This window comes from Aspergillus sydowii (assembly GCF_001890705.1).
Source record: "Aspergillus sydowii CBS 593.65 unplaced genomic scaffold ASPSYscaffold_17, whole genome shotgun sequence".
Taxonomy (NCBI): Eukaryota; Fungi; Ascomycota; class Eurotiomycetes; order Eurotiales; family Aspergillaceae; genus Aspergillus; species Aspergillus sydowii.
The window spans coordinates 96029-122464 of NW_024467875.1; the positions used below are offsets into that span (position 1 = coordinate 96029).

General features: G+C 49.9%; 6 protein-coding genes across 6 annotated transcripts; 2 read left to right on the forward strand and 4 right to left on the reverse strand.

Annotated features, from left to right (window-relative positions):
• Positions 1-182: 182 nt before the first annotated feature.
• On the reverse strand, positions 183-4769 carry ASPSYDRAFT_62241 (dipeptidyl peptidase 3; the record flags this gene model as incomplete). Its single annotated transcript, XM_040850096.1, has 9 exons — positions 183-203; positions 254-515; positions 570-913; positions 970-1105; positions 1160-1196; positions 1267-1852; positions 2546-3610; positions 3699-4578; positions 4642-4769. 9 exons carry the CDS (start codon positions 4767-4769, stop codon positions 183-185), a joined length of 3459 nt encoding a protein of 1152 aa, XP_040696843.1.
• A 307-nt stretch (positions 4770-5076) lies between these two features.
• Positions 5077-8424, reverse strand: ASPSYDRAFT_188028 (putative protein kinase Scy1). The gene is made up of 2 exons (XM_040843600.1): positions 6669-8424; positions 5077-6618 (listed from the first exon to the last, which is right to left on the reverse strand). Exons 1-2 carry the CDS (start codon positions 8107-8109, stop codon positions 5333-5335), a joined length of 2727 nt encoding a protein of 908 aa, XP_040696844.1. The 5' UTR covers positions 8110-8424; the 3' UTR covers positions 5077-5332.
• Positions 8425-8520: 96 nt separating this feature from the next.
• ASPSYDRAFT_51140 (branched-chain amino acid aminotransferase, cytosolic) lies at positions 8521-10541 on the forward strand. Its single transcript, XM_040848231.1, has 5 exons — positions 8521-8664; positions 8878-9108; positions 9173-9470; positions 9521-10219; positions 10269-10541. Exons 2-5 carry the CDS (start codon positions 8883-8885, stop codon positions 10279-10281), a joined length of 1236 nt encoding a protein of 411 aa, XP_040696845.1. The 5' UTR covers positions 8521-8664; positions 8878-8882; the 3' UTR covers positions 10282-10541.
• Positions 10542-12861: 2320 nt separating this feature from the next.
• ASPSYDRAFT_51142 (uncharacterized protein) lies at positions 12862-14361 on the reverse strand (the record flags this gene model as incomplete). The annotated part of the gene is made up of 1 exon (XM_040848232.1): positions 12862-14361. A coding segment is annotated over exon 1 (1004 nt), but the record flags the coding sequence as incomplete, so codon positions are not given.
• A 4834-nt stretch (positions 14362-19195) lies between these two features.
• On the forward strand, positions 19196-20173 carry ASPSYDRAFT_94877 (bZIP transcription factor; the record flags this gene model as incomplete). Its single annotated transcript, XM_040853035.1, has 3 exons — positions 19196-19355; positions 19409-19965; positions 20039-20173. 3 exons carry the CDS (start codon positions 19196-19198, stop codon positions 20171-20173), a joined length of 852 nt encoding a protein of 283 aa, XP_040696847.1.
• Positions 20174-24621: 4448 nt separating this feature from the next.
• ASPSYDRAFT_163124 (casein kinase II subunit beta) lies at positions 24622-25716 on the reverse strand (the record flags this gene model as incomplete). The annotated part of the gene is made up of 1 exon (XM_040843136.1): positions 24622-25716. The coding sequence occupies one exon, from the start codon at positions 25714-25716 to the stop codon at positions 24622-24624; it is 1095 nt and encodes a 364-aa protein (XP_040696848.1).
• Between the last annotated feature and the right edge of the window lie 720 nt (positions 25717-26436).

A 26436-nucleotide genomic window follows, 5' to 3' on the forward strand; every position in this document is an offset into this window, starting at 1 on the left:
TAGGGGATATCGTAAACTTCGCAAAAGCGGTCTCAAGTGATAAGGTACAAAGTGCTGATCATGATGTGTAATTGATATGTATTTGAACACGAATGGAACAGAATGGGGGATAGAATGCGGCGGTGGCTGGTATAACAGCACAGGGAAAATGGAAACCAAGTGCTAAGCGCGAGTTTTCAAGACTACCGGAGCCCAATTACGCTCTGGAGGTGCATTAGAAGAGTAATAACACGGCAATAGGCGGTGGACTTACCATCTCGAGGGTCCAGACCCTGCGAATCCAAATTTTGATTTTGCCTTCAACTCCGTCGACGTTGTCCAACTCAACGCCCTCCCACCAACATCGTCGCGCTGGTTTCCGCCAAAACAAAAGAAGCTTTTGGGCCATTCCGACATTATTGCTGGCTAGATCACTTCTGATATCGGTTCGGAGCTTAGCCAACGCAAGACTGCAAATTACTGCTTTGTTTGGCTCCGGGGCACGGTGACCCCAGCGGTCTTCACGGTCAAACCCACTACCACCTCGTTAGCTTTTACGGTACGTAGCCATCGGTCTTGAATTAGCGTACCCTGCAGTGAGCATCTCAATGAGATGTTGCTCCGTAGAACCCGGCTCGTCGCTCTTTCTCAGCCCCGAAAATATCCCATCTTGCTGTAAAAGCGCTTTCGCAGCGCATCGTTTCACATCCATCATATCAGCGTGGTCAATGTCTGGCCGTGGAGGGATTGCATAAAAATCTAAATCTTCGCGTAAGACGATTATACCGGCACGATCTTGGAGCATGTCTCGCGTGGAGCCCTGCATAGAATCGGGAGCCACATCAAGATCCGGAGAGGCAGACGGTGAAGACGGGATAGACTGCGCAACAGAACGGAAGAAGTCTAACATGTACTGGAGAGACGCTGGGTCATACTTCAATACGCTCATTAGAATTGCTGGTATAATCCAGGAATGCGAAGCCAACTTACATCGACAGGATAGACGTCGCTTTCATGGAAGCCATTCATATGTCCATCCGGCAGCAGACCATTTGGGAAAAGTGATAGAAGCACAAACTCCGGTAGAGTCAGTAATTCATCGCGCGAGAGCGTAAACCGAGTTCCCCTGCAGATAGGTTAAAAACTGAAATTCGAATGCGCAACTTAGATTCTCCCTTACCGGAGATCGAGGGTAATATGTTCGTCGCCGCCAACATCTAAGACAGTAAAGCCATTAGCAAAGAGGTCGTCTGACTTTAGACAAGCATAGATTGTGAATGCACGTACCGCCGAGTGTATTTATTGGAGGACCACCTGTCTGTTGCACCTGAGTAATAATACTCGACGCGCCTCCTGCTGCTGCCATCACGTATGTGAAGGAGTCGATAGGGCTAGATCCTTCGGTGTAAGGGGGAGGAGGTTCGCCTTCGTCGGAGCTTTGCTCTCCTTTCGTGTCCCGAGAAAAGGATGGTTTTGTTTCTGCGGCTAACGCCGATGAGGGTTCTGGTTCTAGAGGACAGTCTTCGGACGGTAAAGGAGCAAAGGCTGGGGGAGAAGCGCAACCGGGATCGAAAGCTGTAGCTTCTGGACGATTGGAATCGCTTGTCGAGGAGAAGACGAGCGATGAGAACGGAGGAGGGTACGAAGAAGCGAAGCTAGAGGAAGCCTCTGAGTAAGGGGAGTGCGGCGGCGGCGCGGTATAGAAGTCGTCGTCTTCCTCCACAGGGTCCCTGAGGTCAAGGTGGTTGAGCGGCCGCGCCGTGGGAGGCGAGCCACTATAATCCGATGGCCACGACAAGGCGTCGAGATTTGTTCTGAGTTTTTTTGATGCCGTAGTGTATGTGAATTGGCTGGGGAGGGGAGTTGACGTTAACTAAAAGGTCGTGCCGGAGATCGGAGTGATCCAGACTCTCGCTGCCCTTGTCGATCAGGAGCCCACCAGTTCTCTATAATTGTCTGTTCATGAAGACCTGAGATGCAAATAATCGGTGGGACTAGGTTGAAAAATCACACGAGGGTTGGAAATTAAGACGATGCGATATTGTCTAATGCAAACGACAGTAGTTGTGAGGCAAGAAAGGGCGTAATGAGAGAAGAGGAGAGATGGTTGTTAGCAAGCGCTTAGACCATTGGCGGCGCTCCTGAGAACTGGAGTAAGCTAGTTCGGTGTGAGGGGGTGGGTGCCAGACAACTATTTACGGAGTAGGTACAAGTTAGCGATTTGAACACATTTTACTGCAAAATTCCAAAGCATATTATAAGTAAAATATTACAGTTTAGATCTGAGTTTCAAAAACATCCCCATATTCAATCCACGTTTTGGTATGTGTCTGGAGTTGGTTGCATCGTCCACGTGACCTATACCTTATAAGGACTAGCGTTACCACTACTTGATGGTGAAGCATCCGAGGCCGAAAATTGAAGTAGATTCGGATGGCAAAGTTACGCTGAATTGATTGTGTAATGTATCGCCTATTCTGCGAAAGCGAAAGTCATTAAGACATATTCGAGTATGTATAGATATTACTGTGAGCACCGAGAGTCCTCTTTAGACATTCCGCTCGACGAAGCTCTGGATAATACCTTCCAGCGTTGGCTCGTACTCTTTCAAGATGACCTCGTCACCCTCTAAAATAGTGTTTCCTTGTACAAATACCTTACGGGGGATTTTGTTTTCCAAAACAATATCTCGGACCCTGGTGCCCCACCACTCATCAACGGACGTGATATCATCATAGAGTGCTTTGCCTGCCTCGACATCTGCCGTGCTCTTGTAGACGTGTAATTTCTGCAGGTATTTTTCCACAGCTGGACGCCCGTGCGAAAGAATTTTGGAGCGGTCCAATTTGATCTCGAGGTCGGACAGGTCTTCTTTGGTGTAGGAGAGCTTGACGAAACCATCACCAGCGTCGAGGAAAGTACGTAAGATACTATACCGGGCCTGCATGTGCGCTTGTCCCCACTTCTTCGTCTTGGGGTCCCAGAATTCCAGAGCGACCAGACCGGCACGAGCCATCAGCAAGTACGCAGCGAATAGAACATCCCCGGCCTCGTTTGAGAGATCTTCTTTCCCATCGCCAAAGCCGAAGATCTGAAGAATGCCGAAGTCACAAGCAAGAGCCATGGCAACGCACTCCGCACGGCACTCTTCATAAGAGGAAGCAATGGCTCCGAATACAGAGCTCCATGTTTGACCTGGCTTGTACCACGTCGATACGGGTTTGCCGGTCACTGGACTAATCGGGGGGTTGGACACGTCGAAGTTATACTCCCCTGGCGCGGTCTCCTGGAGTAGCTTGCCAGTTCCGTGCCCAAGGAGCTCGTGGATGCCAACCTGCACCTCAAATGCAGGATCACGGAATCGACGATAAACCTCTTGGTCTTCGTCCTGGATGAACGGTATGGGCTCATCGGGCGCTTTAGCAGAAAGAACATTCCCAAGGGAGACGTTTTTGAACCCAAGGTTTTGGCGAATATCATCATAATTGGGAAGGTTAATACCAGCAGGGATGCCAGACGACTGAAAACTCAACACTTCCAATGAGGTGAAATCAGGGCTGAGAAACTTGTCTTTTTCGAAGTCTTTGCCCCAGGGTAATTTAGGAATCATGCTTTCTGCACTATTTACAAGCTTCCCGAAAGCTGCAGTCCGCTCTAGATTGACCTGTAATATGAATTAGTTCCACTAAAGTTGGGTCAATAGACGACCTGCAACTCACCAAAGCAACAAAGCCTTCCCACTCTCCCCTTACCCCATGAGGGTCTCTGTACGTTTCGACGAAACCAAGGTTTGTTTCCAAAACCGGCTTCTGATCCGTCACCCATAGTCGTTGACTCTGTTTAATTGCTTCAATAGATCCGGCACCGAAAGAAAGTGCATAAGCATCCAGCATGCCCTTTTGGGTAGTATTTGCTGCGTGAAGCCCGGCCTGCTTGATGCTATGGGCGATCTTCGCCATTTCTTCCTTGTGATCACCAAAAACGAGGTGCACTTTCTTCCCCTTTAGTTTCCCGTCCAGATCAAACGAGCTAGCATCCCCCAAGTCCCTATCTCGGGTCGGAGGAGATGAAACACCAGAAGCGAGCAGCAACTCAAAATCTCCTGTGGAGGTCTTTCGGAGTCTGGTGTTTTCCAAAGGCATGCCCTTCTGTTCGAAAAAATCTCCAATGCCTGTAATCTCATCCTTGGTAATAGACGGTGAATCAGGGTAGTATGAAGTCATATGCCCGGCTTCAGGATAGCCAAGGTGCATAAGAGATTGCTCCTTTGTCTCGTAAATACCTCCTCCCGTTGTGTTGGCTTTTTGGAACGCAGATTTCGTCTCGGGCGTGGCCGAAGCCAGAGTCTCTAAAGCTTCGACGGGCAATCGAGGAATAAACTTCGAGTCGCCAAAGCCCTTGTAGTTACCACAGTTTCCAAGGAACTGGGCAGAATATTCTAGGAAGAAGCGGAGATTCTCATCGCTAACATTAGTCTTCCGTGCCAGCTCGGGCCAATTCCCATCGCAGGCTCGATATAGCGCGAGAATCAAGTCGTAGATTGGTTCAGATTCCGGGGAGACTTGGCGGAGAGTTACACGGGTTCCCTCAAACGCAGCCCTGCAGTTCGACAATCACCTAGTGTTAGAATTGTAAGACTGAGTTAAGTGTTGGTGAACCAACCGGCTAATGTAGTGGGCGTATTTCCGTAGGTTCTTGTCTTTGAGGTTATCGAAGTGGTGCTTAACTTCCAGACGAACCACACTCGGAGGCGAGTCGGCGAGGTAATGCTGTTTAACACTGGCATCCATCGTGGTTATCGTAGAGGTAGCGCGTTGGGGAGTTGTAAGGGTGGAAGAGAATCGGCGGGGTAGGGGCCGGAGAAGTACTGAGGGGCGGTGGAGGACGGAAGGCAGGCGCCTGCATACCCCTCTTTGTAAAGAAAACATCAATACCGAGTCTCGTGTAACTGGAAGGAGCGCCCAACAATCAGCTCCGACTACGTCAGATTCTCGACTTGAGCTTTGGCGCTAGGATTTGCTTGGCGTAAGTGGGTACTTCATGTTCTTAAAGGTTAGACTACATTAAATAAGTACGTAGGAATAGGGTGTATACAATGCATATCTAATTACTATACTAGTACAATGTGCGCGAAGTAGCTCGTATGGCAAAAAATTTATGATATCCTGGAACTGCCGCTGCCGTTCCGGACCATTAAGTCATGATTTTATATTAGAGCAGACTATTGGATGGACAATAATGTAATCATTTACATATATGTACTGAACTCCGTAGTGTACGGCCGATATAGTAGAAAATCTGCGGGAAGACGGAGGTGATATAGCTCAATTAGCGCATAATCATAGGTTTGCTATCATATCAGGCTCTGATATTTGTCAAGCCCTTGTTTTTGGTTTCCAGGCTGTTGAGCTTGCACGGCGCTGCTATTGAAGAATGGGGAGCCTTGTCCAGTACCACCGCCAAATGGAGCCTGGGTGGTGTTCGTAAATGAACTGGGAGCCTGCGTAGAGGGTGGAGGTGGTATCGAGAATGCAGAGTAGTTGGGCGTTGTCTGCAATTTTGTGCTGGCTGAAGAGGTGTTGGAGGCGTTCATACTGGCTAGTGAGGCCAGAGACGGGCTTGATTCCGAATACTGAGGTTGGCGATTGGGTGGGTTCGGCATGCTCCAGGGACATGGAGCAGATGGCTGTAGAGCCGGAAACGCTGATGCCGGGGACGAGTTTTGTTTTGCAGTCGGCTCCAACGATGGGAATGAATTTAACTTGAAATCGGGTGTGATTGAACGTGCGGTTAGGCTGGATTGCCTGCCAACAGCCCCCGCAGTAGTTGAAGACCAAGAAAATGCGGTAGAGCTGGGCTGTGGAGTAGTAGATGTTTGCGAAGATGCGGTATCTGAGACTAGGCCACCCCAGATATCGCTTCCCTGATCATTTGATACTGCTGCGCCCCGTCCAAGAACCAGACGCTCGAAATTATCCCTCGTGGATTCGGTTTCTGACTGCGTAAAACCACTTGCCGCCTTGGAGGAGGCTGCTGTTCCGTTACGGAAACCGGACGAATCCCCTGAAGAGAGTTCTTGAAGTTTCTTCATCTGTTCGCGCTCAATCTTTGAAGAGATGCTTTTGATTAAAGTCATGAATTCACCAAATTGCTTCAAGTCAAGAAGTGGACCAAGGCTAAAGTTCCATAGAACCGGAAGTACCTCCAGGGCAAGAAAATCGGCATCTGCAACGGTGCGGATCTGCTGAAACACACTCAAAGCCGCCATCATCACGGCTGGTTCTTTTGTTTTGATCGCTTTCAGAGAGGGTACAAGTTTTTCTTGAATGGTGTATTTGTCCAGAATAGACGACTTTGTAGGTTGTGGTTTGCTTTTCTCGACTATACCGGTCAAGTCGTCTCCGTTCTCATCTCCTTGACCCATAGAGCCACCGCAAAGTACAGCAAACGCTTCTAAACACCGTACCTTGATTGCAAGACTATTCGTGCGGCTGAAAGTGGATGCAATTGGGGGAAAAACTTCGTTTTTCACCGTGCTGAAATCAAGAACGGGGAGAACGACGGGTAGACATTTTATTGCGGCATCTACTAGGGTATGTGTGGGAGAGTCGAGCCCTAGGCGAATAAGAGGTAGAATATCTAGAAATATTAACCATTGTCATATAGCCATGCCGAAACAGGAGTCTTACCATCCTTGAATTCCATTCCAGAGCAATTTTCAGCGATGACACTGATATTATCAAGAACCACCATGAGGCCTGCATCCTTCTTCGAATCTCGTTCTTGGGAAGCACCTTTCCCTACTGGAAAGATTTCCTTGAGATGAGGAATCACCTTCTCAGGAAGAGTACGACGCGCATTCGGGATTCGCTGGAGAATTGCGAAAACATTCTGTAAGAGAAGAGAGAGGAGCTCGCGGTCTTTGAGTTCGTCTAGCAAGGCGCCCAGAAGTTTTCTCTCTAAGACGGAAACAGGAAACTCTGGAAGTACCCGTTGCAAGCCACGCATGAACTGGGCCTTTTCATTTGGATTCTTGGCTGGCAGTGATTCTAAGAACCGAATGGTTGATACCAGGATGTTGTCGAAATATTGAGACTGCTGGAACTCTCGAGCGGTGAGACGCTGGGCGGCCCTTCTAGTTATTAGTCTTGGTAGTACATGCGCGAGAATGTCCTTCGGTATCGAGCCTGAACAGAGAAAGTTGTTGCTTTGCGATGGAGTGGAGGACGGAGAAGTGAGTAGTCGCTTGAACGAGTCCAAACTACCATGAGACTTCAAGGGAGAAGTGTGAGGCGAGTTATATAGTGCTATTATCATAAGTCCAAGAGAGAATAGATCGGCCGAGGGGTTAACGTTTGAATCCAAAGCAAAATCAGGTGAGGTGTAGTCTAAGTTCAGTTGAACAGACGGTGGAAGGCGTGGGTCCTGATAAAGAACTTCCGATAGAGCCAGAGGGGGTAGAGATGTTTTGGATTCGGACGAGTCTGAGGGACCAGCAAAGCCAAGTCCCGAGATTTTCCAGTCAGATTTGGCGTTGATGAAGATAGCCTCCGGGTTCAGATTGCCGTGCACCAAGCCAGCAGATTCGTGAAGAAACTCAAGACCTTTAGCAACCTGCAGAAGGCCCTTCTGGATTTCCAGTTCATCGATGTCGAGATCCTTCCGCCTCCGGGAGCCGTCCGGCTCTTCTACCATGTACCGCGAAACCCTTGAGCCTATCCTTCCGCTGCTTTCCTGTGTATCCTTTTCCTGTAGAAGTCCGGCAAGCGAGGCGGTGATTCTTTCGGTTGCGAACATGAGACCACCATTGCGTGTCTCTTCCACAGGCTCGAGCACCTGTAGAATCGATGGGTGTCGTAGACGAGCGAGGTTGCCAGCTTCGCGTTTCAAGCGTTCGACAATTTCTTCCTGCAGCTTTTTGATTGAAGAACTGGAACGGCCACCACCCAGTCCACTGGAGCGCGGCTCGAGGGCCTTCTTATCAAAGATAAAGATGGATGCTGGGGTATTGGTGGATTTCTTCTTTCCATCATGAATCTTCCAAGGACCGGAAATAACTGTAGGATGCGGGGAAACTTGATAATTCGTAGTGATGTTGGAACTGAATGACTTGAGCGCGGATGAGAACATCTTGGTTGAAGCTATGCGATTCTTCGATCTCCAGCGATCTAAGATGGACTATCGCATAGTATTCGGTTCAACGTGCGGCATCAACTTTGCATGTCTCGGGGCGGCCGCAGCCTAACACGGGTCGCGAGATAGCGGGGATCAACAAAACAATTGGGGGTATTACCACATAGAAGGAAGGGTGAAGAGTATGACGCAGAATCAGGTCTTATGAGGCCATCCGCTTTCACGACACATTCACACTTCGCGACGAACTCCGTCCAGCGCGCTGTCGTTCGGCCATTCGGGACTCCGTACTTCAGCCCAAGCTAATCCCCGTCTCGGTGCGTTCGAGACAGTCACGTGAAACGAGATGCTGACCATCAAGCTTCTGAGGCCACCGCCTGCCTCGATCTGCCGGTTATCCGCTGGTGGCCGATTTCGGAGATCAGACCGAGTGTCAATTGTGGATGTGCGGAGAGCGCTGTTGGCATTGGCAGTTCTTGATCGCTCTCCACGACTCTGACTCAAGGGACGCACATCAATCACCGGATTTGAGGGCACTTTCATTGGTCTAAGGTCCGTATACCCCAAGATATCAAGCACCGAGTTATGCTTGCGAGCTTGCGATATCAAAGCCGCCCGGAGTTGTCACTACGCTCCGTGTGGAGAGTCCATGCACTTGCTTTTAACCGCGACTACCCGGCGGGTTTTTCTTCCCCTTGACAGTCACTGAAAACATTCTTCCTTTGGCCCTGGGCTCTGACTGACAAAGATATCCGGAGTTTATAGTAGCCATGAAATCGCTCCATCAACTAGCTCGCCAGCGAGCGCTACCTAGCCTCGTTGCTCCGCGTTTCCAGAGCCCTCGTGCAAACCAGCTATGGCAACGAAGCTTCAGTGCTACTCCAGCTGCTTCGGAAGGCGCCCCCCTGGACCCGTCAAAGCTTACCATCACAAAAACAAGTACACCGAAGGAGTTGCTACCCTCGAAGGATCTCGTCTTCGGCAAGACATTTACTGGTATGGTTGTTCTCGGAGCCCACAGCGCAAAGGATGTACAGTTCTAATGCCATTGTCCTTCTAGATCACATGTTTACTGTCGAATGGACCGCGAAAGATGGCTGGCTTACTCCCCAGATCGTCCCGTATCAAAAACTCCAGCTGGATCCCTCCGCTTGTGTGCTCCACTATGCGTTCGAATGTTTTGAGGGTATGAAGGCGTACAAAGATAGCAAAGGTCAGATTCGATTGTTCCGACCCGACAAGAACATGCAGCGCCTGAACAAGTCATCTGCACGGATTGCTTTGCCTTCTTTTGACGGCGAAGCCCTCACCAAATTGATTGGAGAGCTCGTCAAACTCGACAGCAGATTCATTCCTGAGTATTTAGAGCTGTTCTGTTTAGCGAATTCGGCTGCTAACACTGTGATAGTGCGCGAGGTTACTCATTATACCTGCGACCCACGATGATTGGCACCCAGAGCACTCTTGGTGTTGGACCACCAGGCTCTGCCCTTCTCTTCGTCATTGCTAGTCCCGTGGGCCCTTACTACCCAACCGGATTCAAGGCTATCTCATTGGAGGCCACGGATTATGCCGTGCGCGCCTGGCCTGGAGGCGTGGGAGATAAGAAGTTGGGTGCAAACTATGCTCCCTGTATTGTTCCTCAGCTGGAGGCCGCTTCGCGTGGATTTCAACAGAACCTGTGGCTTTTCGGGGAGGAAGAGTATGTAACAGAGGTTGGCACGATGAACCTTTTCATTGCGCTGAAGAACAAGGAGACCGGCAGGAAAGAATTGGTGACTGCACCCCTTGATGGAACAATTCTCGAGGGTGTTACCCGGGATTCCGTGCTAGGTCTCGCCAGAGAGAGACTCGCCCCGCAAGGCTGGGATATCTCCGAGCGTAAGATCAGGATGGCGGAGCTCGCCGAAGCTGATAAAGAAGGAAGGTTGCTAGAAGTTTTTGGAGCTGGCACAGCAGCAATTGTCAGCCCCGTGCGCAATATCAGCTATCGTGGCAAGCTGGTGAACTGTGGATTGAAGGAGGATGAGGAGGCTGGGGAGATTGCTCTTCAGATGAAGAACTGGATCGAGGAGATCCAGTACGGTGATCAAGAGCACAAGTGGAGGTACGTCACTAACTATGTACCAGATTGAAATCTTGCTGACATTTCCCAGCTATGTCCTATAAAAAGAGGTGATAGTCGATATATCGACTCGCATAATATACAAATCTCTTGGGTCAATTTTGTAGACTTTTACTTTTTTTTTGGCGTCGAGCACAAGCTTTAGATACTTGCACTCTACAATTCAATGCCATAACACATTGCAGCACCACGAGCAGACCTCGTTTTGTCCGTTTGAAGTAACTCCTCGGACCAGGTACCTTACTATTAACACTGCCCCCAGAATACCAATCTATTGAAAGACATAATTTCCGGATGCTCAGCCCCCAAAGTCTAGGTACCTCGAGGCTTTCTCTAGTCCCTATTCTCAAACACCAACATATGTATACAACAGCCAAACAGGAGAGCCACGGGGATCCCCATTTTTGATTCAGGAGTGCGCCCCTTTCGCCTCCATCTCAGACGAGCTACAAGCCCAACTTCCCTCGTTGCAGTTAATAATAATAGCAAAACAAGTCACCACACCGGAATGCTGATATGTTGGGCGCCTAAAGACCCACGTTGCTTAACTTGTACCTTCTGGTCCCAAGTGGCAGTCCTTAACATGGTAACCTCATATTTAGTGTGCGCAGTTGTACAAGCCACGCATGGGGTGGAGGGATGATTACGTCGACCCGCATTCTCAGCCTCCCGCCACGTTTGCTACTATACTAAACTAAATATACATGTAGAAATAAATGCAGTGCCACTTGCAAATCATGTAATTATATGTTTGGTCAATGAATGCAAGTGAAGCAAGGCAAATGAGGCATATGGAATGCCTTATCCAGGTGAACCCAGTGTCGTGTCACCGCCATGTTGGATCGCCCCTACTGTGGGCTGTGCATTATTGTAGTGTCCACGCTGCGTTGAAGTTAGCCTCAAAGAGGAACCGTCCCCCGGGATACAGGAGGAGGCTGTGAGTGGGCTCGAAGCCAGGGTGCCGAATATCGGCCCTCCAGCTCACCCATCTCGTGCATGCATGTTGTTACTTTTAGCAGTAAGTGCCGCTGGATTCTCGTAGAACTCCACAAGGACGGAATGTGCGCTCATCAATTGCTCTCCACCTGGGACCCCAGGCAGTCAGTGCTTCGAGCCTTAGCAGGCGCATATTAACACTAAGTCGAGTATAACCACCCGTCCAGTTCAGCCCAGACCACCAAGACTAAAACGCCTAGGTGCTTGGACCTTTGTAAGGCTGAGTGAAGCCCAATCTCAATCTAAGCACGAGCGGAGGGATCCCGCGTCAATTTCCGACGTGCATCCAATGGAATAACAAAATCAAATTTCCACAATGTGTTGGTTGGGTATTTGGCTCGCGGGGCGGGAAAGGCGTGGACTGTCTTGCTTTTCTTTTCTTTTCTTTCGACATTTTCCAGGTTGAAAGGCTGGGATTGTGTTCGTGTGCTTGTGCTGCAGTCGTAGTCGTACTCCAGCTCCGGACGCACGTATACGACATATGGTGTACGGCATATGGTGTGGTTTTATGCACCCTCTCTCTGTCTCCTTCATTGCAAGCCCGCGCTACCCGTCCATTTACCTCTCTGGGCTAGGCTGTGCGACGTGCGATGTGCCACTTGAGAATCGGGTTGGACTCGGCTGAGTTTGGTTGGCGTTTGATGTTATTCGTGGGCGCGTGTGATCAGGCAGGATGATGCTAAGTTTGGGATAAGTTCTGAACCAGACGTCTATGGTTGACGGAGAGTATAGCGATGACGGACCAAAGCTCTACATTGGCGCATCGCCCAACCCACAACGGACATCACAGCCGAGGAGGTGGGCTAAAATCGAAAAGATGAAGAAATTAGAATACAAATAAAGCAAAATACGTAATCATGGAAGGAGTGCGTGGGATTATCGACGGGATCTTGATGTCGGCGCAGTTCTTCAGCCAGGCAGATCGACCACCAGTAAAGGCCTCTTCCTATTGGAGGTTACATTTTGGGCTATAAGAGACTTCTTCTGCAAGTTGATCGCCTCTCGGAATGTCCGATCTGCTTCATTGGCACATATTATCAGATTGTTGAATGCTCGTGTGCGGTGACTGAGCTGGACGGCCCCGCTAGCCTGCGGATCCCGAAGATCAAAGCAAATGTCTTTCGAATAATGAGACTTCAAACTTCTATGACGCTGTATTCTTGGGGCATAGCATATTTGGCTTTCGTGTTTCGATTAGGTCGTGAATACGCAGTCGGTGGCGGAAACAATTGCTGTTCAGTGCCTCAAAGTCGGCATTGGGTATTCCAAAAACATCCACCGTCTTCATTGATTATAAAGGCTTGTACTGTTGGCAGCGGTGAAACTGTGAAATGATATTATGGCCTGATCCATGGCGGTTGATGACCTGATATACAACCAAGAAAATGGTCCCTGTAATCACATAATGCAAGCCACCACTTCCATTTTTGTTGTTCTGCTCCTGTGGAAAAGGCGTGGAATTTTTGAAAGGTGGCTGGAATGATCGTACACAATTCCAAATACATGAGGTATGCGCTGCGCTACACTGTAGTATAAATGAGATTAGGTGTACGCCGAGTATTCCTGAGCTACTATTGAGACTAGTACAGAGTAGCGGTGGGCTCACCAGGAGGCTGCTATTCACGCAGAAAGAAAGAAATACAGGTGAACATGTGCCCCAAAAATTCCAAATCACTGTGATTGTGAGACATAGACCCCAACTCAAAAAGGTCGCACAGCAATTTGTCTGCAAGACTAGTGTTACTTCACGCTATCTGCTGGTCTCCAATGCAGAGTTGAGTTCAAGACCAGACAGCTAGAGTGCAGTATGGGGTATAAAAATTTAAGTTTAAACACTTCCTGGTATTATTTGGCACGCGCATTGCATCCTGCGAGGATATCACGCCACATTCAGGTCCCGCCTCGGCGTCAGTGCAGGTAAATGATATATCTGAAGGGTACTGACGACCTGGGAATCTAGAACGGTGCTTGGGAACCGGTTAATCACGACGTAGGCATATAAGTTGTGGTCCCGGAGATCCTTCTTCGGAGCTTTCCCGAGTAGATCCTTGACCATGCTTGAAATTCCAGCATGCGACCAAGGCTATCTCGATGGCTTCAGTCAGATCGTCCAACATGGCAGCTGACTTACGGATAGAGGTACAAACAGCCCCGTGTTGAAGCGTTACCCAATCTCTATATTTCAAGGCGTTGCGTGCTTTTGTAAACAGCGAGAGTGAAGGGTCGAGTTCCCATACGATTTCTCGACAATTGGCCCATATCCAGTTGATTTGCTTGATGAACTCAAGTTCACCACTCCGCGTCTCTTGCAGCCATTCCACTAATATTTCTTGGTGAAGTTGCTGTAGAGTCCGAAGTGAGCTGCTCCATCCTTGACCGGGAGTCGCCGCGAGAAGACAAACGTTGTACCAGTCTTTTGCGAGTTCGAGTCGGAGTCCTCGCTCGCTCCATGGCTCGTTCTTGGTACCCAGAGTCCGGTTGGTAGTTGCCAGATCCATGGCAGATGCAGCGACCCCCGAGTCGGTTGTTACTTCGATGATCGTTGCCACCTGTCGCAGGCGGTTGAAAGGGCGGACGAAAAAGTTGTGGTCAAAGCCGTTGAAACTCGGTTTGTAAGAAGAATTGAAGTTGAGGTGCTCTCCCTGGAAGGAAAGAGTGAGTCGACTCAGAGTCCCCGCGCTCTTGAGTACATTGACTGTGGTCCGGGTATTTTTCCATATATAGAATACACCAACTCTCTCCAATTGGCATGGCGATACAAGCCTGACTACAACCTGTTCCAGTATATGGAAGGGGAAGAGGCTAAGGGAGTCAGGATGAAGTGTGTTTATGGGGGGCTGTACACTGCCTTGCCTGACCGGAGAGTGACTGTGAGACTGAGGGGGGAGATGGCCAAGGGAAATTTTGAAGAGAGGTACTGATATCGGGACCAGTAAAATTTCCAGCACGCATCCATAGAATAGAAACTCGTTTATCTCGTTGTACATACCCTTGCTGGTTCGTAGAAGATTGGTATAAGCATCCAGACAGCCTTGTTTAGGCGACGAGGGCTCTGTGTTAAAAACTTCAGACCAAATCAAGCTTCGAATATCGAATGAGAATATGTCAAAGCTCCCTAGACCTGATTCTGAGGCCATAGCTGAATATATTGAGCACGGAGGGGACAGAAACCTGTCCTACTCAATTTTTCTTTTTTTTTTTTTTTTGCGTTTTCTTTGCTTTTTTGTAGCACAGCTGGTGATAGTAGACAGTCAACGGCAGGCGGAGTATGTTCCTCGAGAAACTCGGCACCGTTCCAGTTGATGAAGGTGCATATTGAAGAAAAAGGCAAAAAATGCGAAGAGGTCAGGTAAACCAGCTGTTTTCTGAGAACTTTTGTTGGAGGTGTGTTACATAACTCCCTTTTCTGTTAGTTACTTCTCGGCACTCATTTGTCTTTGTTCTTCGCTGTATTCACAAGTGCATGGGCTTGAATTTGTTGTTTGAGACAGTGCAGACAGTGTGTGTCAGTTGTATTCACTATTAGGAATTGATTGCACTATGGATCATCTATCCTAGTGCCGAACTAGGCCTAGTGCCATTAACGGGGTTTCCTTCATGGAGAAGAATTCCGAAAGGATCGGGAGCAAGTTGCCTGGATATCGAGAGGCGGAATACATTCTGTATTCTTGCGAGGAAAACAAGCAGCAGAGTGAAAGGACTGAAAGCAATGAAGCCCAATGCAAGCTACTTTGCTTCTCATGATTCATTGCCGCGAGAGTGAGGTATCGTTGCCGCACCTCAACTCCCCTAGAATTCGACTCCAACAGCACGGATCGGATGCAGACCATGCCGTTCGGCCGGAAGGTCTCGCTCCAGGTCCGACCTGATGCCTGGGGCTTTGAACCCTTCAGACTTGGGACAACGAAACCGGGTAGGCTATCCAGAAATGAGTCTCCAAGTTCCGGCAATCTCCATGAGGCGGAATACGCCGACGACCCCAACAACAACACGCCATCAGTGGAGTTGCAGAGTGCACACCCGCTGGTATCTCAAGGTTGATTAATGATTGATAATCTCCAGCTGGTTCACCTGGTGGCATTCCTAAATGCCACTTGCTGACCGTTTTAAGCTCACATATCCATGCCAAGTCATGTCAGCTGGCAAGTGTACTGAGTTCTGTTTCGGCCCTTCCCGCCCAAATTAGAATCTGACTGATGATGTTTTACTGCTTCTAGAATGTTTTCTGAAACTTCGAGTCTGCTGTCAACATATTCTGTCCGACCGATCCGAGAATTCCTGTTGCGCGGCTCTTCCTTCGAGTCGTTTACATTCCTTCAGCCAGGTGTCCCTGGCTGAGGGAATGTCTGTTTCACCGTCGAGGCGGAATCTGCGCGGAGTACGACCGCGATTCGGTGTGAACTTAGCTGAGCCAACAACCAGTAAGGCAGTGGCTTGTGTTACATGGAAACAAAACCAGGGTGTGGAAAAAAGAAATGGGGTTTGCTACTGGGAAGTCTGGGATCTCCACAGACCAAGAGAGTTTGACTTCAGCTAGGCGTCCACAATCATTGCAAATTGCAGGTCCAGAATCAGGTATCCAGGTTCCCATGAAATCCGAGATCAACATGGCCTGGGGAACCACGATTGGCCGGCTCGTGAGATCCGTGCCGCCATTTTGATTGCTTGCGGATTAGCAGATGGAAGTTTTCTGAGGTGGGTGACTGACTGACAAATGTGAGGAGCTTGCGAGTCAGCCAATGACACTTGTAACCTACTGTTGGTTTCTTCAGCCCTACTAGCGCACTTGCCGGCCCCCGTTAGCGTCCGTTAGACTGGCCTGACAGTGCGAGGACCGAGGAAACCAGACGGGTTTTGGGTCAACTTGTTCAGCCCCATCTCGAGTTGTGAGGAAAGTTCTCCAAATATCGCGCAACTTTCAGCGATTCCCTTCAGTGCCGTTATCAAACGGTCAGCTGCAGGTTTTTGAGGCTCCCACGGAATAGGCGGATTCTCAGCTGAAAAAACGCCTGGAACGCGTGGTCTCCCTTGCAAGGGATTAATTATGGCGGTGTTACGACGGAGATAGCAATATCTCCCTTCCTGGCTCAACTATTGGCGACAACCCAGTTCCCAATACAGTTTTTACGTTGATCGTATTAATAGCAGCAATGTCGAGTCCACGAGCAGGCGCGCCCGGACTGGCATGTATCACAAGCACCCTCACCACGAGTTTCATGTCATGGCACTGCAGATCGGCTCAGCAAGGAGGCTTCTTGGGGGCTGAGGGCATTCTGGCCCCGAAGACAGGGGATGGACATGGGCCACAGGCGGAATTCCATTTTGGCCCGATACCGCATGATCCACTACTGATTAACTGCGCCGTTGACTTCCTCGTTGTGGTGATGTTGACGACCAGATATTAATTGCATGGGTTTCATGAGATCAACAGGGAATTAGTGACTCAGTATTCACCACCCATAGAACTAAGGAACAGCCGGGGTCTTCAGATCCCCGAAAATACCGACTTGAAGAAGAAGGAAAAAAAGAAAACCCCGAGCTGCACCAGAAAACTAAGATCTCAGTATGTACCCACCACTCTGGAGCGTGAGATCTTTATCCTTAGTCGAGTTGCCAAGATCAAGGGGTGCAACGTGGTCTAAATCGAGACCGTGCGTTTGAATACTTGTGCCATTCCTCCTTTGCGCATTTCGCCCTCGGCGTCCGCATTTCAGACGCAAGAGGCCATTTGGGGCGCCTGGCTCCCAACTTTGAGAATCGATGGTTGACTGTGATTGGGCAAGATGCGGATTCTTCATGTAAGGTGGGTGATACTGAAATGCCATCCCAACACCACCTTCACCCTCAATTTGTCATTATTGTCCACGGAATCTCTGTGAGCGGAGGCGAGAATGGACCGAAACGCAAACTCAGCCCATCGAGATGTTCATGGGTTTGAGATTGAAAAAGAATTACTCCGGGCTTTGCCCCGACCATGAGTTTACTTCAGCGGAGACAGGCCAAGCTCCAACGAGCCTTGATCTCGCGGGCTGTGGTTCGCCCGATGGGTCAGAATGCTGCAGGGTCGGAAAGCGTCCACCGGATTCCTCTTTTCCAGACTTCGAATATTAATTATTCGGTGTAATTATTGATTTGGATGAGGAGGCGTTGATAGACGAGGATGCATTAGGCCCGGACTAGTACTATTCGGGCTCTATTCGGCGCAGCCAGCCCCCAATCTTGGAAAGGCCCGGAGTATCTTAGAGCGACAACGATTCTATTCATTATTGACCAAGATAGATAGTGGGAAAACTGTGGATATAATTGAGGCAGGGTTGCAAGCAGCGCATCCCAGCAATGTGTACTCTGGGTCGAGATGGTAAACCTGGTGAGAGGTGAAATGTGCAGCAGGAATTTGGATTATGCAACGGATGCAGCTTGTGGCTTGAGAAGGATCAACAGACAGAAGACATTACTGTCTAAAATAATCACCGTAAGAACCTAAGAAGCCTCATTATGAGGACCTGATGGCAGTGACCAGCTGTGTAACGTGGTGATCCGTACTCAGAACCATGAACCTGTCCAGTTACTACTGCCACTGACTGCCACGCACTCTGTGGTCTCAGGTTTGGCCTGTGCTGAGAGGGCACTTGTTTCAGCTTTCAAGACATGGACCCGCTCGCTCAGAATTACCGACTTGGTTGGTGCATGCGTGTTGGAATTCGAGCCAGGCAGGCAGAAGAACTGTTTAGTGTTGGAAGGGGCCGAAGGGCACGGAGAGACTGACAGACCGACGGCATGCGGGCTTCTTGTCCAACCTCCCCCACACAACGTGCAAGGAAGCGATCAAGGGGGCCAGCCACTCTTCCCTCTCCTCGCCGGCTCGAGGCTTTTTTGAGCCCATGATTATTATGGTTTTATCACTCATCATGACTGAAGATTCGCTCATCCTCCATTCTTGACCAGCGAATGAAAAACCCCCAACCTGCATTGGAAATTGCCCGGCGTATTCGGACCGCAGTCTCGTACTCGTCTGCGTTTTCCAGCCTTTTAGCCCACGAGCCCACTCTTTACTGGATATCCAAACAAAAAAAAAAAAAAAGGACAAAATCGGAAACCAAAAAACCCAACAAAGAGTTGAGTGAAGAGAGGCTGGAAAAAGGAAGCAGTGACGATCTTCCCTCCTGCACTACGGAGGATAGCGACACTTGCAGAGTCTCCTGCGATTTGGACCGTGGCTCGCCTTCACACTTCAGAGTCACAATTCTCTGGGCGCTTCATAACTCCCTCAATGGAAGCGGCGGAATGCTGGACAGTGGAAAGTGAATCGCTGGAACCACATGGACGGTCGAGGACTGTGGAACATTCCCAGCACAGCCCTGGTTCCCTGAATCTGATTGCCTGGACTGCAGCCTCCGGCCCTCCAGGCCCCCCTGCGGAGGTTAAAAAAGGCGCTCGGTGATATCGGGCATCCGGGGTTCCGCGCAAGAGCAGCACACTAGTAGGTAGGCTAGTCGGCTGGCAGCACGATGCTCGCAAGTCGCAACAGCCTCAAATCGCCAGTGACGCAGCCCTGCATTTCCTTTCGGGAAAGGTGCCCCCCCTCAGCACATGGTCGACATGCTTGCCAAAAAAAGAATTTAATTAATTAATTATCCCACAGCCCAGAGCCCATCTTCACCCAGCTAATCGCACGGACTGACCCGCTACCGCAACGGCTCAATCGCGCGGCCGTCTGGGAACTCGGAGTCCGGGGGCTGAGCAAGAGAGCTCTCTTCACTGTAATGATAAATACTAGCCATGCGCCGCCCTGTTTGGCTTGTACCCGTGGATCCAACTGACAGCCTTGGACTCTTGGAGTACTATCTGGACTATATAGCCAACCCACTTCCTCTTGCTTTTCATACTTCTACTCTTTCATACTTATAGTCTTTTCCACACTCCAAGCCTGACATTACATCATTCTGCTTTAGCTACTTCAAAATGCATCGATCAAACGGTTATTCATACTCCACAAGTTCAAGAAACCACGGCACGAGCAGTGCCTTCAGTCCCAATGCCAACCCTAATGAGGACTGGACCAAGATCTCCGACTTGGCTGAACGGCGTCGTATCCAAAACCGCATTGCCCAGCGTAATTATCGTACGTGTCCTGCTACACTATGAACGGTTCGGATTATCCTAACAGTGTGACAGGCAAGAAGTTAAAGCGCCGTCTGGAGGACCTCGAAAAACGTGCTGCCTCTGCATCCGAATCCCCAGAGCGCTCTCTAGAGCCGGAACCGCCAGTTAGAGTGACCGTCAAGTCGCGCGCAAAGCATGCTCGCGCATCCAAGTCGACATCCGATGTCCACAGCCCAGCATCGACAGACCGTGCGTCAACATACGATAGCTATTCCACTCAAGAGGACCGAGGGTCGATGTTTTCATACCAGAGCACCCGACAGCTTTCCACTTCCCCACCACCGCTCCTCTCGTACTCCTCGCTCGACCCCTACGGGCAGCACTCATACGGACACCCTCCAGCATATCACTCTCTTTCCGGGCCCTACGGCGACATGGCCTACCACGGCGAGTACCCCTCGCCCGTACCTCCTCTCCTTCCTGTCGCGATGCACGGTTCCGGATCTGCAAAAAGGTACTCTTCGTACGGCGACGACGATATCATCAGCCCGTTCAACATGAGCTACGCCTCGATGGCGGGAATCGATCTGGCTCCGGCGCAACACCACCAGGAGCATAGTAACATTCCTGTACATACCCTCCCTTCCATTAGGGCGACGTACCCGCAGTTCCATAGCAAGAGGAGCTAATTTCCCCCGCCAGATGCCAGCTTTGTCGCAAGGATACAGCGATGACCACTCCTCTCCATCGACGCCCGCGGAGCCTTCTCTGGGTTGTCCTCTGACGCCGGAGTTGGACGCTACCTCTTTGGTACACCCGTACCCTCCTCTACTTTGAGCTGCATTTTGCGTTTCCTTTTTCGGTTTACTTTTCATTTATTTTTTATTTTTTTATTTTTTTATTTTTTTACTTTTTCTTTGTTCCTAACGAATTACGACTTGTATTGGTGTCGCCGGAAATTGTTTCCTTCAACAAGATGTGTGCAATCACAGGCGGGATATCGTATCTTTACGTGGATAGATGCATGGCACTCGGCGTTTACTATTATTTTGCCGGTCCTTGGAGACCGGAAACCCTGGAGGACTTGGGAAATTGCTCTCCTCCGAATTATTAGACATTTAGGATTCTAGTACTATTACCCATCTCCTTTCAGATGATCAACCATGAAATGATCAATCAATCTCCATTCCAATCTCAAACACAACTGACCCGAGTAGTATGTGGCATGGGGGCCAAGCCAAGGACCAACAACCCTGCATAGCGCAATCCAATAACAGTCCCGTTTTTGGCCCCCAAACACCGCGCAACCATCCATGGGATCTAACATGGCTCAGTCTCTTATTCGGTCCGTCGTAGGCTAGCTGAAGGCGAGGAAAAGACAACGGTCTCAAATCTCAAGCTCTTCGGAAATAGTGCGCGGAGTGCGGACCAGATCTCCAGAGTGGACGAACTGGTCCTTAGCTTTTCTTACACGGCCCAAAGAACGGACGGACCCTTTGTATCTCAGCTCCGTGTCCGTACCGACGACAAGGCCAGCAGACACTTGATCAACCATGTTTCTTTGAACCGGACAAAACGGAGTTCACTGAAGGTGGCATTTCATTTGCTGCATTTGGAATCATTAATTTGTGTAATTAACTCGGATAGCTGCGGGCGGCTGCCTGATCGGAGTCGGAGGTTGTTCAAAGACAACCGGAGATAGGTGCGGCGTCTACCAGGACCAGGTCGCCGACCACAATGGGGATGAGAGAGGAAGTTCGGAGTACCTTCGCAGTGTACGGTGGAGATGGAGTCATGCCTAATTGACTCATATATCGCATTTGACGCATTCGCAATCACAGCGCAGCAGCAGCGATCCGGCACCATCCGCCTGGATCACCGCCAACTCGTCGTTCTAAGTTCCAACTAGACCAGGGAGCAGGGTGGGTTCACTGGAGTCACCGGATAATGTGGTACGTCCTTGTGAATCACCGCAGCCTGGACAAGCGGTATCGACCGAACTAGCTAAGGAAAAGAGCGCCCCTTGCGAACCACTAGACTCGTTGGGGACGGTGCCTCGTATAGTGTTAACCCGGTTCAGGCAAGTACTTTGTCGCCTCGCATGTTTCAGACTCCCAGACAGTCGGAACAACAAGAAAGGATTAGCGATGATGTGCTGCGCTTTGATTTGAAATGGAGACAGGGACTCGGCAAAGTGGGAGCGGAGGCTGGAGATCGGGGCGGGATTGGGGTCCAATTCCTGTCGAGATCCAGTGGTGGAAGTGGGATGTTTGCGAGGAGCAAGGTGCTGCGCCTCTCTTGGGCGGGCTGAGACGCACTCGTCCACGCTGCCTAATCAGGTAGCCCAGTGACGGAGTATACGAAGTGACAAGGAGGCTGCAGCGTTGGCGCTGCTAAATTCCTAATTGAGTAACCGAGGAGCTTGCAGGTGTCCGCGGGCGATTGCGAAGCTGGTCCTGCTCCTGTTCCTCCCCATGAAATGACGCAGATCACGCTAACTGGAGATTTTAGGTGCTGAGCTGAGAAGAGTATCCCGACTTCCCGAGTGACAGGTGAGACCGGTTTGAATGCTTATTGCTTATCAAGCCACCCGTGCCAGTGGAGCTGGACACACTGTGCACTTGCATTCCCGTATTTATGCACTCGGAATCGGATACGATCATACGAGCGCCTCAAAGGGGCCTGGACTCTGTAATCAACCGGAGTTTGAGTTGTGCCGCTGACACGGTTTCCCCTCATTGCTCCTTTTTTTTATGGATCTCTGCTTCCGTCGCACAAAGAACCGGAATTGGAATCCGCGGGTTCTTGGACTCAGAAAACGAAAAACAAAAACAGAAAAAGGATTTAAGGCCTAAAGGCCGGGAAACGCCGAGCCTTGTCTCGGTGTGACGGTCGAGCTGTGACTTGCTGGCTCGTATACTGAATGGGGCTTCCCAAGCAACCAGAATAACACAGGCCAATTAATTAATCTGGAGATGGAAGCCTGAAGATTACGACGCCGGCTCCTGGAACAGTGGATCTGCCCCGAGCCTCCAAGACATGCAACTTCCCTTTCCAGTCTCGTATCCGGTTCCTCCCAGCTGTCAGTCCATCAACAGCCCAACGGTCCATACCACGATCCGAATCACCTACGTATTGGGCGGGCCCAACTGCGCCCTGTGTCTGGACGCGCACCAAACTTTACCACCTTTGTCGTTGATTTGCACGCCTTGGAACGCCTTGCTCCCCGCATCCAAACTCAAACATCGTTGAGAACTAGGCAGACATGTTATACAGTTATACTCCGGGCCATCTTGCGAAAAAATGGGGCGCAGAAGACACTGGCCAAATCCTCCCAACTGAAACCGTCGGTCTAACAACTTGTTTACTATATATGGTTTAAACAACTGCCACGCCTGATAGGCCAAGATCCACAACTAAACCCGATGGCAATACGAACGCCCAATAATTGGCACATATAATCTGTTAATAATAACAACAACACGCCAAAGGATTGAGCCTCAGCCTCCTGATCAACGTGCGATTCGGCCTTTGCTGATCGCATTGTTTCGCGAATAGGGTTTGATCTTGCGCCAACGAACTTGGGCACTGCTTTCTAGGCGCGCCTTTTGAACTGCCACGACCGTGCAGTCTACGACCACTAACGACCTCTCCATGGCCAGGTGCTTTCGAGTCCCACTTGTGCACACGGCGCTTGGGCCGCGACAGGCTAGGAGTGGTCCGAGGTTGAACCTCGGGCTGGAGCATGTACTAGTTGCACGGCCTCTAATAAGATCCTCGAAGGCTCCGCTGGACAGATGCAAGCATTGGTCAAGGACTGACCGAGCTTGTGGCCATACTTGCTCAGAGTATTGGAGGGATGCACCACGCTAATGGAAAGCAGCACAGAGCGGAATTCTGAGCAGTGCGTATGACAATTTACCATCCATGTGCGCCAAATGCCAGTCTCTGGATTCAGTGGTTTACTATACTACTGAGTCTACTCAGTCAAATTGGTGTTAATATTCTTTCATCGGTCTAGCCGCGTTGCTCATCAATGTGGCACGTATAGGAAGACGATATTCTGATGGAAAGTATCCGAAGACTATGAGAGTCTGGTGACACTCTTCCCTCGGAGTTCAATTTATATGCTTATCTATCTCTTCGCAAAGCTGTTTGTACTTCGAGTATTGTCCTACCGTTCCTGCATCAACCTAGAGAGCATAAGCACAAGCACGTGGCCCGAAAGGACTCCTTGAGACAAGGGCATGTCCATGCGTTAAGACGGGCTGAATTGCAATATGCAATCTCTGCAGTATAGAGCTTTGTCGGCCAGGTTGGCAAGCTCGTCAAGGAGGCCAGACCAAGTGAGGGACCTGGTGTTCATCACCCCAAGAAGATAGGTACCACAGTTCCTCGCCCGAGAAGCCATAGTCCCCGACGCCGATACTCTCTTGAGGTTCGCTGTGCCGCTCACACCATATCCATATCGGCATACAGTTTCACCGAATACGGACTAGAGCATTGACGCTGAGTTAATTTTTCTGCGGTTTCCGAATTTCTTGCTTTTGATCTGAGTATACGCCGTTGGCTATCGGTGATTCGCTATCTAGCCATCTATCAATAGCGAAAAGTCAAGAACTTATTGGCAACAGAGAATACAAGGAGGGCCCATCAAAGGGTGTTCGAGTCTGAAACCTGTCGCTCATCTATATATCGTAGTATGTGGACTGGGAAAACAGATTTGAGGATGCTGTTGAAAAGCGGCGTTTGATCTTGACGCATGAGCACCACAATTTACTATCGGTGAGTGATACTTTGGGAAAGGAAAAGAGAGGGGGGAAAGAAAGGAACCGTAAGTAGGTAGTAGGCCCGGTTTAGTATCATTTATATTGCCAGGACTTTGAACTGCTTCTCTTGGTATGTTTACACGCGGCGCCACTAATATCTACCTCCTAAGCGGCGAAGTGCGTAGTGACTTATACTCTAACAGAGAAATAAGATACGAGGAAAAATCGTCTGAATTACTTCCATATCATTTATGTATGTGTATTATGTTTCGTCTGTGCACCGTCTGGTTGACCAGCCACAAAAACGCCAGAAGCAATAAACATTGACACAGGACGCCCCGATGCAGGTCGAAAGCACAAGCAAGCACTGAAGAAAGACAGGACTTGGGGGTAATTGAATTGAACCATGTGAAAATCTGCAGTGAAAAAAGAAAAAGGAAGAAAATGTATGTTGATATAACGTAGGTAATCGAGTAATAACATAGAATAGTAACATGAAAAGTAGACACGATTGAATCAACCCACCACCCCATTTATGTTCATTTGGTCCGGGTTGTATCGCCGCCGCCGCATAGGGGCCTTTTTCCGTTGTGCGATAGTCGAGTTCGCATTTTGTGCGTTATCCCCTCCCATCTCTGCGTCGCCATCATCGTCGTAGCTGCGCTGTAGCGACTCGTAAAAGGACATTTCGTCTAGCTCGAGAATGTTTGTAGGCTTCATCCGCAGCCATTTCATGCGAGGACCGGACCTCGACCGTTCTGAAACTTTGAAACCGTAGATTCGCGATTCGAACAGCTTGCCTTCTCCTAGACCGGGCGCGAAGCTGGCTGTCCGGGTGCCATTGAGTTCTATCGGGTGCACGGGACGAGGCGTATCCGATGAGAGTTGGTTGCTGATACCTGAGGTCGTAGTTGTGGTTGTGGCCGTCGACGGGAACGAAGCTGAGCGCGTTGGTGATAGAGTAAGGTTTGCGTCGAACGCTGGCCCGATGTCCAGGTCAGGGAAAGTCATGAAGAACAGGCAGCCGAATGTAGTTCCGAAAAAGGCGCCATCAACTGAGTGAAACCGACTGTTTGGTGGGGTGTACAGGTCCTGGCAGCTAGGGCAGAAGAGTTTCACGGTCTCCTGGCCAGGCGTATCAGAACGTCCAACGGGGAGCACCTTGCACCCATTACAGTAGACCCGCGGACAGACGCCGAAATGTTGCAACTCATACTTCTCGAGCATTTGCTGGATACCCGGTCGAGAGGTGATATACCGTTGGTGGATCAAACCGTAGAGCAGCTCTGCGGAGCTCTCGATCACACTCAAATCACTTGCAACCCTTGCGTGTCTTCGTTCTCTTCGGTACTCAGGCGGCTTTTCATCACCAAGTAAATCATCCTCGTCTTCATCCTCTTCCTCCTCTTCCTCCTCTTCTTCATCCTCTTCCGGCTCCACATCCAAAATCATCTCCAGCGCCTCCTTGTACATAGGTACCTGAGACTGCAGGCCCGTCAGGTTGAAGTCATCCTCGATAAAATCCTCAGAAACCTCCGCGAAGAACTCATGACCCATAAGCTGGCAATACGAGGAGATCCATGACTCCGGGGCGCCTTCGGACGACGACATATCGAACGAGTCGGACGGGACGGTAGAGGACGGCGTTGATTCAGACAGTTGACTCAAATCCAGCCTATCTAGGCCGTCGGCCAACGCCGAGCCTGCTTCTCTCGACACTGTGCTGAAAGGCAATTAGAAAACAAAAAAGGACAAATTAAGCCGAGCCACGGTTCGCGGAAGAGCAGGAGACAAACAGCCTGTTGCCACGATTCTCGGACTCCAGCTTCTCCCTCAACCCTAACTGAGGCGGGGAAGATTCAAGATATGCGAGGAGAAAAAGCGGAGGTCTAGAAAGGGGCGGAGAGAGCGAGTGCGGACCGAGTTTGGGGTGCTCAGAAGAGTATTGATGTCCTCCTGATAAGCCGAGGGGTCATGTCAATGTGCGGGACCACTGCGGATTGTTGTGCGATGTGTGTGTGTTGACGCGATCAAGTTTCAACCGCACTATCCGTCATCAGATAAATATTCAATATCGCAAGATATTGCAGATAGAAAGACAAATACCAGACTTCTCCAATCCCCGATATCCAGCGAAGGAACGCGATAGAGTGCGTAGAGGGGTGAATTTTTCTTTGCGGGTTGGGAGGCGATCGATCGACGGAGGTTGACGGACCTCCGAATTAGCCTCGTGGGGCGGTGGGCAACCTTGAACCTGATGGCCACCGAACACGGGGGATATAATGAAAAGAACAAAGGGAACAGAAGTCCTCAATTTGGCATTCTTTGCAT

Excerpts from the sequence above, each read along its gene's own strand:
- ASPSYDRAFT_188028 (XM_040843600.1), bottom strand. The coding sequence starts at position 8,109 with ATGTTCTCATCCGCGCTCAAGTCATTCAGTTCCAACATCACTACGAAT. Across the intron at positions 6,619-6,668 it reads TGGAATGGAATTCAAGGATG|ATATTCTACCTCTTATTCGC; the intron begins GTAAGACTCCTG and ends TAATATTTCTAG.
- ASPSYDRAFT_51140 (XM_040848231.1), top strand. The coding sequence starts at position 8,883 with ATGAAATCGCTCCATCAACTAGCTCGCCAGCGAGCGCTACCTAGCCTC. Across the intron at positions 9,109-9,172 it reads CTTCGGCAAGACATTTACTG|ATCACATGTTTACTGTCGAA; the intron begins GTATGGTTGTTC and ends TTGTCCTTCTAG. Across the intron at positions 9,471-9,520 it reads GACAGCAGATTCATTCCTGA|TGCGCGAGGTTACTCATTAT; the intron begins GTATTTAGAGCT and ends ACACTGTGATAG.